Genomic DNA, 13,338 nt, shown 5'->3' with positions numbered 1-13,338 from the left:
CTGCCCATGCTCCGGCGGGCGGCATGTCGCTGCAGGAAATGTGCCGCTAGCATGGGTGCACTGTATTCATGCTCCTAGGTCACAGAGAAGCATATCTACTGCCATGTTTTATATTTCGAATTACCGATATACCGATCCTCTTTGAGTTCGATATATCTGGGATTTCGACTGTAGTAATCCCCCAGTCTCCCCAGTGCTAATGTGAAATGACAGATCGTGGTGCTTCTAAGCTAATATTTTAAACCATTTGTACATGCAACGCTTGATATTCCGCACTGCAAAACCAGTTGGCTTTCTTGAGGCTTGCATAAACTGCTTAGGCATTCTTTTTTCATTCTATTTCGAACATAAACAGTGAGAGGAATCTGAAAACTTTAAAGAAGTCCCGAGGAAGAGCAAACATACACCCACAATCAAAATAAAGCATGCGTGGGCACAGTTTTCTATTTTTCTAATCGATGTTTCGTGATTGTGTTGAATGGCCAGAAAACCTCATAAAATCAGAATGATGTCATTAAAAAAAATTATAATACAGGCATTACAAAATAAAAAGACTTAATAAGATAAGCAAAATATTCCTAGATGAAAGCAAGCAAATGTGCATATTCAGTATATCATCTGGAGCTCAAAAAATAATTTACAATGCTTATCGTAAGAACGAAGATTAATAAAAAGCCAGCAAACAGCTCGGTTCGAGAGCAAAAACATTGGTTACCATTTTTAATAATCAAACTCGCTTATATGGCCAGCAAAAACACGGTGTCACTCGGGAAACTGTGTCTGTACAGCAAGAAGTTTAAAGAAGGCAAAACTGAAATGTTCTAAATAAGGAATGATAATATACAGACAGATTTTAATTCAGACGAAAACAAAGCTTCATCACACATTATATACACACGTCATCACAAATTTTCAAAAGCCATAAATAAAATGCTGCAGTGTGCACTGCTTCATTTGGGCGTATGAAGATTGCTGAATTCATTACACATTCTGCAAAAAATCCTGCCCTATCATGCCCGCCTGCTTCATATGCGTTCTATTTTCAGTGAGACATACTACAGTATATACTAGAATTTCACAACAGCCAGGTATACTGTGGAAGTCACAAGGAAGATTCAAGTTCAGGGAGGTCAAAATCCGGCTACAGGCAACATCAATTTTTGTACATGACATTTCTTAAAGATTCACACACAGAAAAACACAGCGTCAGTGTCAGAAGAGTCATTCCCAAGACAGAGCCTTCTTTCTGATTTCTGAACTGCAGTAATGCTTCTATCTCGGCTATTGACACCTGCTTTGATCAGTCCACTTTGGTCACAGCTGTCCCACACACCTCCGCTGAATAAAGCACCCTAAACTATTGATACATAAAGAAAAGATACAAGTGCTAGTTCGTTCTACCTTGGAAATGCCACAAACTATCCCTAGCTTGCACTGCAAGTTTGACAGATAAGGAACAGATATAAACATTAAATACAGGCTAGGTCAAATGCAACAGATAGACTCATAACAATTCTTACTAAGAACTGCTGGTGAGTGTTTCCAAGGGATTCTAGAACATCTCTAAAAAGAACGCAGCAAGCTTTTGTTTGTAAAACCACGGACTCGTCAGACATCGTGGTCAGTGACCTTGACCGTGCCAAGTGTCACGTCGTACTGGTACAGGCTGGCAGCAACGTTGCGCGCGTGGTTGTAGAGGAACACGCCCGCGATGACAATGAGCGTCCCTAGCCCGCTGAGGAATGTGACCTGGTTGCCAAACACCAAGACGGACAGCCAGATCATGAGGGCTCGCTTGACCGTGTTTGCAACACTGCGAGGCAGAGATGGGCAAACAAGTGAATAAGCAAACTGATAAATTCGGGATTGCAGCTCCAGCAGTACACATTTAATAACACATTTGTGGGGTCCTCAGTTCTTGATCTTTATATCTTCTGAAATTCAAGGGGACAAACAGGGAGCTATTCTGAGCCAAAACAGGACACTGTTCTTATCAGCACCAGGTCAGAAATACTGAAAGGAGGAAAATAAAATCAAGAACTTACTATGTGTAAGCTGTGAATCTATACACAACAGACGCAAGGTATAACACAGCAAAGTTGTGCGCACATCCTTCCTTCAGGATTTAGAAGGTTCCTTCTTTATTTCTCTTAAGAAAGCAAGGTGTGGAGCCACCGTTTTGAAATCTTCTGTGATCAATGTCGAATTCTCTAGATTACAGTTTGCATTGTATTCATCAACTAACCTGACACCTAATGGGCACAGTGCAAAGTATTCTATGCTTTCAGCAAATGGCTGATGTCATTTGCTGAATCGGATTTTGTTAACTAGATAATTTCAAACACTCAGAATGAAACAAACAATAGTAGTCTTTCAACGGACTAATCCATGGGGTGAAAAGTCACTTCTTCGTTTAGCCTATCCCACTTTTTTATGTGGGGTCGGTAAGGCTAAGAAGTTTTGAAAATTTTTTCCAAATTACATTTCCACTACATTACCAACTGAACTTGGGGCACCATTCTTTCAAAGTCTTTCAATAGACAATGAATAAAGCATGCTCACATTCCAATAACATAATGAAGCACACCGATCCAAGGATGAACCAAAAAAGCATGTATCAAGCAAAGCTTAGCAAAAGGTAAATGGAATTTTAAGCTCTGGGATTACGAATGTGCTGTGATAGGCACAGCGTGCAGTGACTTCAGCATGATGTGCACCAGCAGAAACTCTGATATTAGCAAGTTCTGTCAACTCACAGGAACGAAACTGCCAATAAAGCCTGTTGCATATGCACGAAAGGAACAGAAAATTAATTAGTCTTATCAGAAGTTTGTCCTAACAGAGGTGCCCCTAAAGAAGACATATGAGCAGGCTAGGTGTGTACACATATATGTTACATAAAAAGTTTAAAAACAATGAATAATTTAGCCTCTCAGAGAGATAGAATAATTGCAAATAAAGTATTTGTTGCACTATGCATGAAGTTAGCTGAAGACGGAACGTGAAACAAGCTCACTTAAAATGGTAATGATTCAGTTTCATTTTTTTTCAGACTTTTTTTTTTCTCACTGCATCCCATAGAGGCTGCTATTTGTTTTCTTTCTTTCTTTCTTTCCATCCTACCCCGAGCACATTAAAGCACTTTGAAGCCAAAACGCGCACCTTTCCGCATGCCGCACCAATATCTGAGCATCCCTGCACCGCAATAACGTGTTACGATACCGCGCCAACTGAAAATGCAGCTCCGCATTTTCATTAGGACAAACTTCTGATAAGACTAAAGAATTTTCTGTTCCTTTCGTCATAAAAGGAGTCTACTGTATATGCAACAGGCTTTATTGACAGCTTTGTTCCTGCAAGTTGACACAACTTGCTAATATCAGAGTTTATGCAGGTGCACATCATGCTGAAGACAATGCGCGGCACGTGACGCGTGCACAGTGCCAAGAACTAACCACATCAGATCTCCGCACCAACATAGGTGCTATGGCGTCCTGCCTTTTTCACAATGGAAAGAAGGCTTCCCTCTAAGAAAGCACGCACCCGCAAAATGGCTCCCCCACAGTTTTGCGCGAAGGTGCACGAAAGCCATCTTGTGGGTGTGTTTTTTCTTGTGCAGAAGCATTTTTTTTTTCCTTGACAATGCCGCACGGATGCTCCATGGCTGCCATTATGCAGGGGCGACGCGTGGTTTTCGATCACCACGAAAGTTCGTCGTAACCGAAGCATACCCGAAACAGTTCATCTTAAGCGAACTTTCTTATAACTGAATCCTACTGGAAACCAACCAAATGGTCTCGCACTCTTCATCTTATCCGAGAATTCATCCTGAATTCGTCTTAACAGGACTCTACTGTATTCACATAATTGCTAGTTGACCCTGCAGTAGCTATACAAACCACTTGTGCAATGACAATGTTTGAACCTTACAATGCCAAAACCAACCATGCTGCCACAGTCAACAAGTTTGCAGTTAAATTCTTGAAACAGCAACAGTCTGTAACAAGCACACTGTCACGGGTTATCTTTCATTATCATCACCACCATGGTAGTTGCATCCACAAATGCGCACCCCAAACAAAATGTGTATCACATGATCAGGGGCTGTTCTGCCATTATAGATTGCACGCTGGTTATTTGTTCTCAACATTACACAGACCCGGGCCGGACGTGTAATGCAGCAAACAGATAGCCGATGGTCTTTTGGGGTAACAGAGTGGATGTCAAGGGAATAAAAATGTAGCCAGGGGCAGCCAAAGCCAGGTGAGGAGACGAGACGAGAAAGTTCGTAGAAATGAGGTGACCACGGCTGGCATGACACAGGGATTTTGATGAGCATCAGGAGAGGTTTTTCTCCTAAAGTGGCCATAATACAGCGGATGCTGATGATGATGACGAAAAGAGCAAAAGCTCTGCTGAGTCACCTCACTGAACGCCAACGGCCGTATGTTAAGTTCAAGCCAAAGCCTGACCAACCTGTGGGTGACAGGCGAGATGTAGCCCAGCAGGATGTATTCGGTGAAGCTCTGGCAGTGGAAAGAAAGGCCTCCGAGCACCAGTGTGCCCACTGTGGTCCACGAGGAGGTCTCCCACACTTTGGAGAAGTCCACCAGAGCCAGCATGGTGGGCACCAAGATGAACACCGAGCTCAGGCTGGTGTAACACTGGAGCTCCACGGGTCTGCAGACAATCCCCCGAGGGGGGAACAGGGTGAGAAAACTGGGTGCAAAACTCAGTCAGCATCACAGTGAGAATTCATTGCGTTTGCTTGGCAAGCAGTGCGAGAGCAAAGAAAACGTGTAATACTGTTAAGTTAGGCATCCCCACCTGTGCACTGTAAGCATAGCCCTCATCCCATTGTCATGGGCTGTTCTCCCACTCTAGATTGCATGCATTCATAATAGCAAAATTCTGCAAAGGTGACCCAACTTTGCAAAGTAACCCGGCTCAAAACCATGACAATGGTTTGGGTTGGTTTGGTAAGGTTAGGATTTCTCCTGTGGTTAAACTAAAGCAGAAAACCTGCCTTAGCATAAGCTCTGTTGGGATACCTGTTATGTATATGTAGCAGGTCAACAACCCTCGAAGATAGACTTCAATGTTGAAAGTTAGACATTACACTGCAGGGCAAGGTGTCAACTGCACAATCTCTGAGTGGGTGCACAAATGAACTGGTGAGTATGTGAAGTGGACAGGAATGTGTAGGAAAGCAGAAAGCACGACTCACAGGAGCTTGACCTTTTCATCAGTGAGCAGGCGCTTGGAGAAGACATTCTGAAAACTGATTGCACAAGAACATAATTAGCCAATCAGGCCCATTTAGGACATGCAAGATGCACGAGAACAAATGAACCAAACATGTGACATAAGCAAGCCCTTTTCTTTTCCGACACTTTCCTTCAGTGGAATGCCAACAAATATGGCTCTTGTTGTCGTGTTTGAGGAATCGGCTTGCAACATCTGTGAACAGTCGTTATGCGTACAGCTAAATATGCTCCATTAGCTTAATTTAAAATGTCACCTCAGAGGCCACTCTTTACCAAGCAGGCCAATGTGAGAGTGCCATCAAGTACAGCAAGTTAAAGCTGCATAACACACTGTACCAGTGACAACAAGTACTCTCAGAAAGAGCAGATTTACTGTTGTGTACCAGCTTACAGATCAGCTTGACTGTTGAAGCCTTGGCCTGCTTCTAAGCACATGCTTTCTTCCAAAGGTGCTTAAGCTCATTACCACCACATCATTGGAAACAAAATCCTTCCAAACAGTACTCAGTGTCGCAAAACAGGCCAGTACCTCAGCAAGCTCAACTTCAGACTGCTGAGCTGAAATGAAGCTAAGTCATCCGGATAAGGGTAAATCACTCGTAATACATGAAACTCGTATGTAATTCTTTTTTAATGCTGACATAAAATATGGCTTGACATAACTTCCCACTCCAATGCTCCGAGAATGCTGAATAAGTCTAGCTCGAAAAGGCAGCACGTAAAGAAAAAAGGAACTGTGAAAAGAAAATGAACAGAAAGCTGCTCTATTCTTTCATCTTTCTAATGGCACAGAGCATGACTCACTCTGCTGCTGCTGGCACTATGGCTTGCAAGTTCTCTTAACAGACTTTTGGAAATTCAGCACTAGTAATCAAAGCCTCGTTTTCGCCTGCATAAGCCTCCAAGTAAATATGCTAATGAGAAACAATATGAAATGACAGATGGTGAAGAGAGATACAGGGTGAACACTTGAAATTTATTCCTGTGATGACAGGAAAATATACAAGCCATGAAAGGTGCGCAAGCACAATACAAAATGAGAAAAAAAAACATAAAAAACAATGTGGAACATAAAAACAAACATAACAAAAAAGTCCAGTGCAAGTGAGCCAGAAAGGTGCAAAGTTCACCTGTCTTTTTGCGCCTGGTCAAAAAAAAGCAACACCGGTGAGAAAGCAACATTGCTCACCATTCCGATAGGTTTGTGGAAAGCGAGGCGATGAAGCCCGGGAGGTTGAAGCTGAGCTCATTAGCGCTGCACAGTGCTAGACCTCCCATCACGGGGAAGAGGCTCATGTTTATTAGCCAGGTGGTTGTCTCGCCCAGCACCAGCCGCGAGATCACCACCGTGAACACTGGTGCCGAGCTCTTCACCGTCTCGGCGAACGACACTGGCACATACCACAGGGCCACCAGGCCTAGGAACACTGTGCTGAACCTGCAATGCACAATAACCGCAGGCAGTGCAGATCACTCATCTGCAGAACATGTGGGAACAAAATAGTTATGCATGGATCGCGTCTCATGGACAAGAAACAAAACTTTCATTGCATGCTCTCTGTTTGTAATGATGTGGAAGACATTAGCAAACAAAAGTGCCACATGAAACTTGCCTAAACTGGCAAATGATTTATAACTGAATTTTTTCTCTCGTTTCAATTTCGGTTTCAACAGCTGAGCAGTGGTTATGATATCACAGTTGACTTCAGGCCAGGTGAGGTATGTCAGTCGCTCTCGAGGGCTCGACTGGGAATAAATGAGAAAGCAGCTAGAATATCACAGTTATTTTATGCCTCACATAACCTAAGTCAACTTAGATGTTATAGCTACCATTGAACATGAGAGGAGGAACTCGATTATAAATCATTTACTGGGCGTACACAAATTCAACATTTTCATACATGGATACTAATGTCTTATGCGGCATTCGAAGAAAGAACAAACGCAATCATAAATTTGGCATCCATACTCCTTTCGGTAAGAAAAAATTCAATTCTTATCTTACAATGGTAGAGTAATAGTAAGGGAAAGGGCTACAGTATGCCACTGCTGACCTGAATATTGCCAAGTACACTAGAATCTCGATGACACAAACTCGGCTGATAAGAATTTTGGGATGACACAGTGTACAATGTGCTGAATTTCAGATGTTCCGAACACTCTCTCGTGCCACTTGGGTGGATACGAATGCACGCGCTGCGACTATTAACAGTGAGCGGTGATGCGCGTCCTGCACATTGCCGGCTCTGCAATCGCCAGTCGCACAGTATGCACAGGGAGCAGTGAGCGGTGGCCTGCACATCGACGACCTCGCAATCGCACGAGTAGTGAGCTGGAGTTGCACAGCCATAAGTAAATCCCGTCAGCCGTAAACATATCTGCGTGAATGCATTTGCCATGTTTCTGCATACGGACTGTTTGTTTTGAGTGATGTGGAATTTCCGATCATACAAATTTTCTCATGACCCCGTACGATTCTTATCATTGAGATTCAGCTGTATAATATCCACCTGCACCAAATTCTTATCACAAGGTCAAGAACAAAAGACTCCCAAAAAAATTGGCAAAATGAAAGCCATAACCTCTGTAATACGCATTTCTGCGGTCTCCAAGCTCATTCTTAAACTTTGAAAACTTGCAGAATGCCTTTCCACAATGCATTCCCAGTGCAAAAGTCTGCTACGGCCACAAAATGTTACATGACAATGATGTCACAGAAAAGGGTTTGAAAACTTTTCGAGCAAGCTCTTTACTGCACAAAACCGTGCTCATAAAAAGGAAAAATATATAAATAGACTTCATCAGTAGCATTAGTCACAAGCATAGCTGGTGTTTATGATACCTTGGTTATAATTATAAGGCCTCAATTCCAGTCAATTCAGCAGTTATTTCAACAATTCTTGGAGAGACTATAACCATCACAGCAAAAGAGCAAGCTGGCAACGTAAGCATGCTTTGCCTAGAAATTGAAGCCAAACACTACGCCTGTGTGATGCCAAAGAGAAAAGCCATAATCCATACGCCAATGTGTGCCAAGAGGCCCTTCGGGTTCCTTGGTACTTTTTCTTGTGCTCATCAATTTATGCAATTTACAATATCCTGGCTTCAACTGCCTCAAGCAAACAATTTGGATAATGTTTTACACTTCGACAGCAGAGGAATCCCTCATGTGACTTCCCTAATGACTATTTTCTGAGCATGAGCACTCATTAGGCAGCCTAGGTAAACAGAAAAATATTCCATTACTTGTTATAAATGAAGCCACCCGATTTTTGAGCAATAGCAGCATCAAACATACTACCATCATCAACTGGAGCAAATATTTAGAAATTTCTACCACAGGAACATGCTTTTACAATGTGAAGAACAAATTGTTACGAAAGGTTACACAGTCTTGTATGCAACTAATTCCTGGCAGTATCTAGAAAAATAAAGAGGGGTGAAATGTTTCTAAGCATAATTTTAATAATTTCGTCCAGCTCTAGCCAAGCAATCAGACGTTCTTCCAAACGTTCTGTGCAGCTAAACACTGTATTCTTACCTTAGTGACCCAACGAGGATGACATTACGCATCTTAGGAGAGTTCTCTTGGGACAGTTTTCGCCTTGCCGTCATCTGCATCTGGACGTAGCCACAGATGAAGCAGCACAGCATCTGAATTGCACCTGAAAGAGTTTGCAAGTCCACAGTGAAATACTCTACAAAATTTGGTGAGAGGCTAAGAGCAGTGAAAATGCAAGCAGTTATAGTTAGGTTAGAAAGGCAGGCAGGTAGTTATGAAGGTAGCAAGCAAGAAAAGCAGCTTGTGACTGCTTCAATATTTTGTGCATTTTTAAGGATTGATTTGAAAACATATCCTTTATTTTTCAATCTAACCAGTGTACAGGGTGATTTTTTTTAAGCATTTGCAGATTTTTATTTCAAAAACTATGACAGATACAGCTGTGTGGTCTCTGCAGGTGGATTTACAGCAAGGCCGACATTATGTACATGATAGAGTTTAATAATTAGATGATTAATTAAGTAAAATTACCTAATCAAATTTGACTTTTTATTTTAGGAGGCAAGATTGTATTGCAAAATTGAAGACTGTCAATGCCTAAGGTGAGCCCAGTTTTGAAATTTTCTTTATAGCAATGTGGTTCAAAATATTCCATCAAAATTGCGCATTTCTAAGCTCAATGCAATAGCAAGGCGGGCGAGTTGGTGATACATATTTGAAAAATTACAGCGCGGAAAACGGGGACTTCAAGGTTTCCTGTGTTTTCTACCCTTGAAGTCCTCGTTTTCCGCGATGTAATTTTTCAAATTTCTAAGCTCGTTGAGTTGGCTCTCCTGCGTTGCTACGTCTAGTATTATCGCTGAAATCACATTAACTACTTCTAAGTCATAAAATACACAAACGGAATCTGCATTTGCTGCATCAGAAATGCAAGCGACACGAATTTATAATATGCAATGCAAGAAAGCCAACTCAATGAGCTTTCAAATGCATAATTTTGACAATCATATTTCAAACCACATTGCCAATAAAGAAAATTTAAAAACTGGGCTCACCTTCGGTGTTGACAGTCTTAAATTCTGCATTACAATCTTTTCTCCTAAAATAAAAAAGTTAATTAGTTAACTTTACTTCGTTAATCATCTGATTATTGAGCTATATCAAGTATGTAATATCCACCTAGCTATATGATACACCTGCAAAGACCACACCAAAGTATCTGTCATAGTTCTTAAAATAAGAATCTGTTCTCTGCTGTGTGTACAAGTATATTATTTGGCTCAGATGTTCATGACAACATAGTATAGTGTTTGAGCAAGTTGATGTGCTCTCCTCAGATGGTGTTTCAGAGCCCCTTTAAACTACGGCACGTCTGTAATGACTGCAACCACCTTCTGGTCACTACATCTTCTGTTTCGACTCATAAGCTGCTGCTCATAATATGCTGTTTTAACTCGCATATAATTTGCAGGGGCCTATTTAATTATGCAGAGGCTACATTTACTAGTTTCGCAATTAAAACTACTTTAGTGAGCGATGCATGAGAGTACCATTTTCAGTAAAAGTAAGCCTAACAATCAGTTCTCTTTACATCTCTACTTTACTCTGCAATAGGCAAAGCGCGAGAGTAGCAATGTCTGCAGGAATCGCCTGTTTTGAGTCGTGTACTTCTCATTTTGCTAAAATTTTTTTCACCAGTTTGATATTTTCACCATGAATCCTACACCTTGATTGTATGGTCGAGGTACTCAAGATATGGCCTGCTTAATGTGGGGTTTAACATCCCAAAGATGCACGTGGACTATGAAGGATGTCGTAGTGGCGGGCTCTCAATCAATTTTTACCACCTGAGGTTCCTTCATACAATAAAGTTGTACAGAACACAAGCGTATTTGTATTTTGCTGCCATCGAAACGTGGTTACTGCAACTGGGATAAGATTCCGCAACCCTGAGCTCAACAGCTGATCGCCAAAGCTATTGAGCCACCTTGGCGGGTATACAGTTTGCATAAATGCCACTTACAGATTGCTCTAAACATATACAGAGCCCTCAAGAGGTGTTCCTAGACTAGATTAATATAGTGGAGACTTTCAGGCACAAATTTTGGCTCTGATAAATCCGCCATCACCTGAAAAGAAGCTTTGCGGCTCTGCACGCCATACATACCCAGCACCACAGGGTCCCCGGCCTGGTACGAGAGGATGCATTTGTTCAGCACCAGCGTGGTAAAACTGAAGAAGTACCAGATGACAAGCACAACCAGTGCTCCACTGCTGTACAGTCCACTGCGCCTCTCCAGGACTGGCACACTGGCCAGTTCAACCTCTCGCGACGAAGGTCCATGAAATGGCAGGCCACTCATGGCATCTTCCCTACGGCCTGCGCTGCCGCGGTGATGTCTACTCAAGTGGTCGCCATACACAGATCCCTTCACCACACAGTCATCCTCAGCCCGGCTGGCCTGTTCACCAACCATGTCGCCCTCCTCTGCATGTGGAAAGGAAAGTTTTGCTAGGAACCTGTGACTAGGATTTTTCTATTAAGACTGGCTTGTTGGTTTCTATTCATCCTCGCAAGGAAAACAGTGCCCACACACACAAGGGTGGAATGGAAGGTCAGATGCAAAAGATTAACTTGCAATTAAATTTATCTGAAGGCACAGTGACATGTATACTTTTCTGCTAACGAAATATAAAAAGTAGGGACAAAAAATTAAAATGCAGCAAAGTGACCAATGTGGCTCCCATGTCCCTTTTTTCAGATACAGTTCTCAAGGCAATGGACTGCATGGTATCATCACACTTCTTTTTCTTATGTCAGCATGGATTCCTCCACCACTATTACTGTTCTAGTGCTTCACTCTTGTTCAGTGAGAAAAATGGGTGGAATATGCTGGCCCATGTTGAGACAGCACCACAAATGAAAGTAAAGAAGGGGTGCAACAGAAAGCAAAGAGACCAGGTAACGGAGTGCTATCTCAAGCACTTTTCTCGTTTTCACATACACACAATTATCCACCCTATGATGCAACAACATTAAAAAATGTCTCAAACATTGAATGAACATGCCACAACTATGCAAACATGAAATAAGATGAGCTAAATCTGGCTAGGTGGCAGTACTTGACACTTCTGGTTATGCACTCAAAAGTGTGCCATTTAAAGCACAGCAGCTAAGCTGACGTTATTTGGCTTGACCGAAAGCGCACGAAAGCCTCCATTAAATCAGCCTGGATAACAGAGGTAAGAGTATTGTGCAGCCGATGGTAGACCTTTGTTGCCACAAGGCGGTATAATGCACCTTGCTGCGTCAGGGCACTGAGCACCAGTCAGAGCCCATGCAAAAGGTCAGCTTGTACTGGCTCACTCTCAACACACGAATGCTCTCTTTGTAATACATGTACCAGTGTAGGCATGACGTGTTTGAAAACAACCACGATTGAACATATATGCCAATGCAACAGTGTTCAATCTAAGCTAACCTATATGCAAAGGTACTTCAAAGGTCATCAAATATGCTGATGGCACAGAATATGTTTAATAGAATGAAGGTTCTTCACCATCTAGTAAGATATACTCTCATTGTATTATAATTGTTGGTGAATGTATTATCCTAATTACAAAAGGGTGCTGGCCATACCTCAAATCTGGTGTCAAATTTTATTTCAAGTGCCACGTTGTAAAACATTCATTTTCATGCATTAAATCTGACCTGGTACAACAACCACACTTAAATAATAAGAGTATGCTGCTACTTGGTACGTTTTACAAATGGCATATCATACGAACTCATTTTAGAAGAAAACACTTTGGGTGGGTTTTGACGTTCACATAAGTACCTCAATTACATTTCTTTCAAAAGCACGCAATGCAGATTTCACTTAGTTTCGCTGAGATCAAATGAATTCGCAGATTTTAAATTCGCACAAAACTTTGTTTCACAGCAAGTGCCGCGGGTTTCGATGTAAAAAGAAAAAAAATGCATAAAATTACGTGGCGTACCCTGATGACATGATGAAGTCCCATTCATTCTACGGAGAAAAATAACACACGAAGCACGGCAGCAAATTGGACGGCGTAAACGTGAACACGTTGAATATACCGACTCGCGACGCTTAATATAAACGTGGAAAGAAATGTAGGCGTTTCGCAAACATCGTCAGGCGTGCCACTTGTTTCGCGCACAGCAAATGAATACCAGCGAAAAAAAAAAGAAAGAAAAGAGTAAGCGCCGCAAAGACAGCGCTACAAGCTCAACGTCAGTGGCGTTTCAAGGCGACGCATCTGTACGATGACGTGCAACGGACCGTAAGAAATGCTTCGCGATCTACGACTACGTACAGTGGTTGCCCCGCGGTGTACTGTTATCGAGTCCGTTATCACTCCGATAAGGGGGCATCGTGAAGCGAATACAGCAGCTAACAATGTATTGCGCTCATCTTTAGAGCTATACCGGTTATACACCGAGCGCTACATCGAGTACGTTGACGAAACTCCGAAACTGAAAGATAAAAATTGCCTTGCAAGCCGCCATACTTGCACCTCGTTGCTAACAGATTAACAATAATA

General features: G+C 42.1%; 1 protein-coding gene across 2 annotated transcripts; it reads right to left on the bottom strand.

Annotated features, from left to right (window-relative positions):
• Positions 1-511: 511 nt before the first annotated feature.
• On the bottom strand, positions 512-13,323 carry LOC144121510 (solute carrier family 35 member E2A-like). 2 transcript variants are annotated; one of them, XM_077654747.1, is made up of 7 exons: positions 12,772-13,323; positions 10,937-11,257; positions 8,809-8,932; positions 6,457-6,705; positions 5,228-5,281; positions 4,477-4,680; positions 512-1,813 (listed from the first exon to the last, which is right to left on the bottom strand). In XM_077654747.1, exons 1-7 carry the CDS (start codon positions 12,797-12,799, stop codon positions 1,609-1,611), a joined length of 1,185 nt encoding a protein of 394 aa, XP_077510873.1. In that variant the 5' UTR covers positions 12,800-13,323; the 3' UTR covers positions 512-1,608. The 2 variants fall into 2 exon arrangements, with proteins under 2 accessions (XP_077510873.1, XP_077510874.1); XM_077654748.1 differs by having other exon boundaries at positions 13,111-13,323.
• Between the last annotated feature and the right edge of the window lie 15 nt (positions 13,324-13,338).

The sequence above is a fragment of the Amblyomma americanum genome, chromosome 2 (assembly GCF_052857255.1).
Source record: "Amblyomma americanum isolate KBUSLIRL-KWMA chromosome 2, ASM5285725v1, whole genome shotgun sequence".
In the NCBI taxonomy this organism is placed as follows: domain Eukaryota; kingdom Metazoa; phylum Arthropoda; class Arachnida; order Ixodida; family Ixodidae; genus Amblyomma; species Amblyomma americanum.
This window is presented reverse-complemented; position numbering and strand designations above follow the sequence as displayed.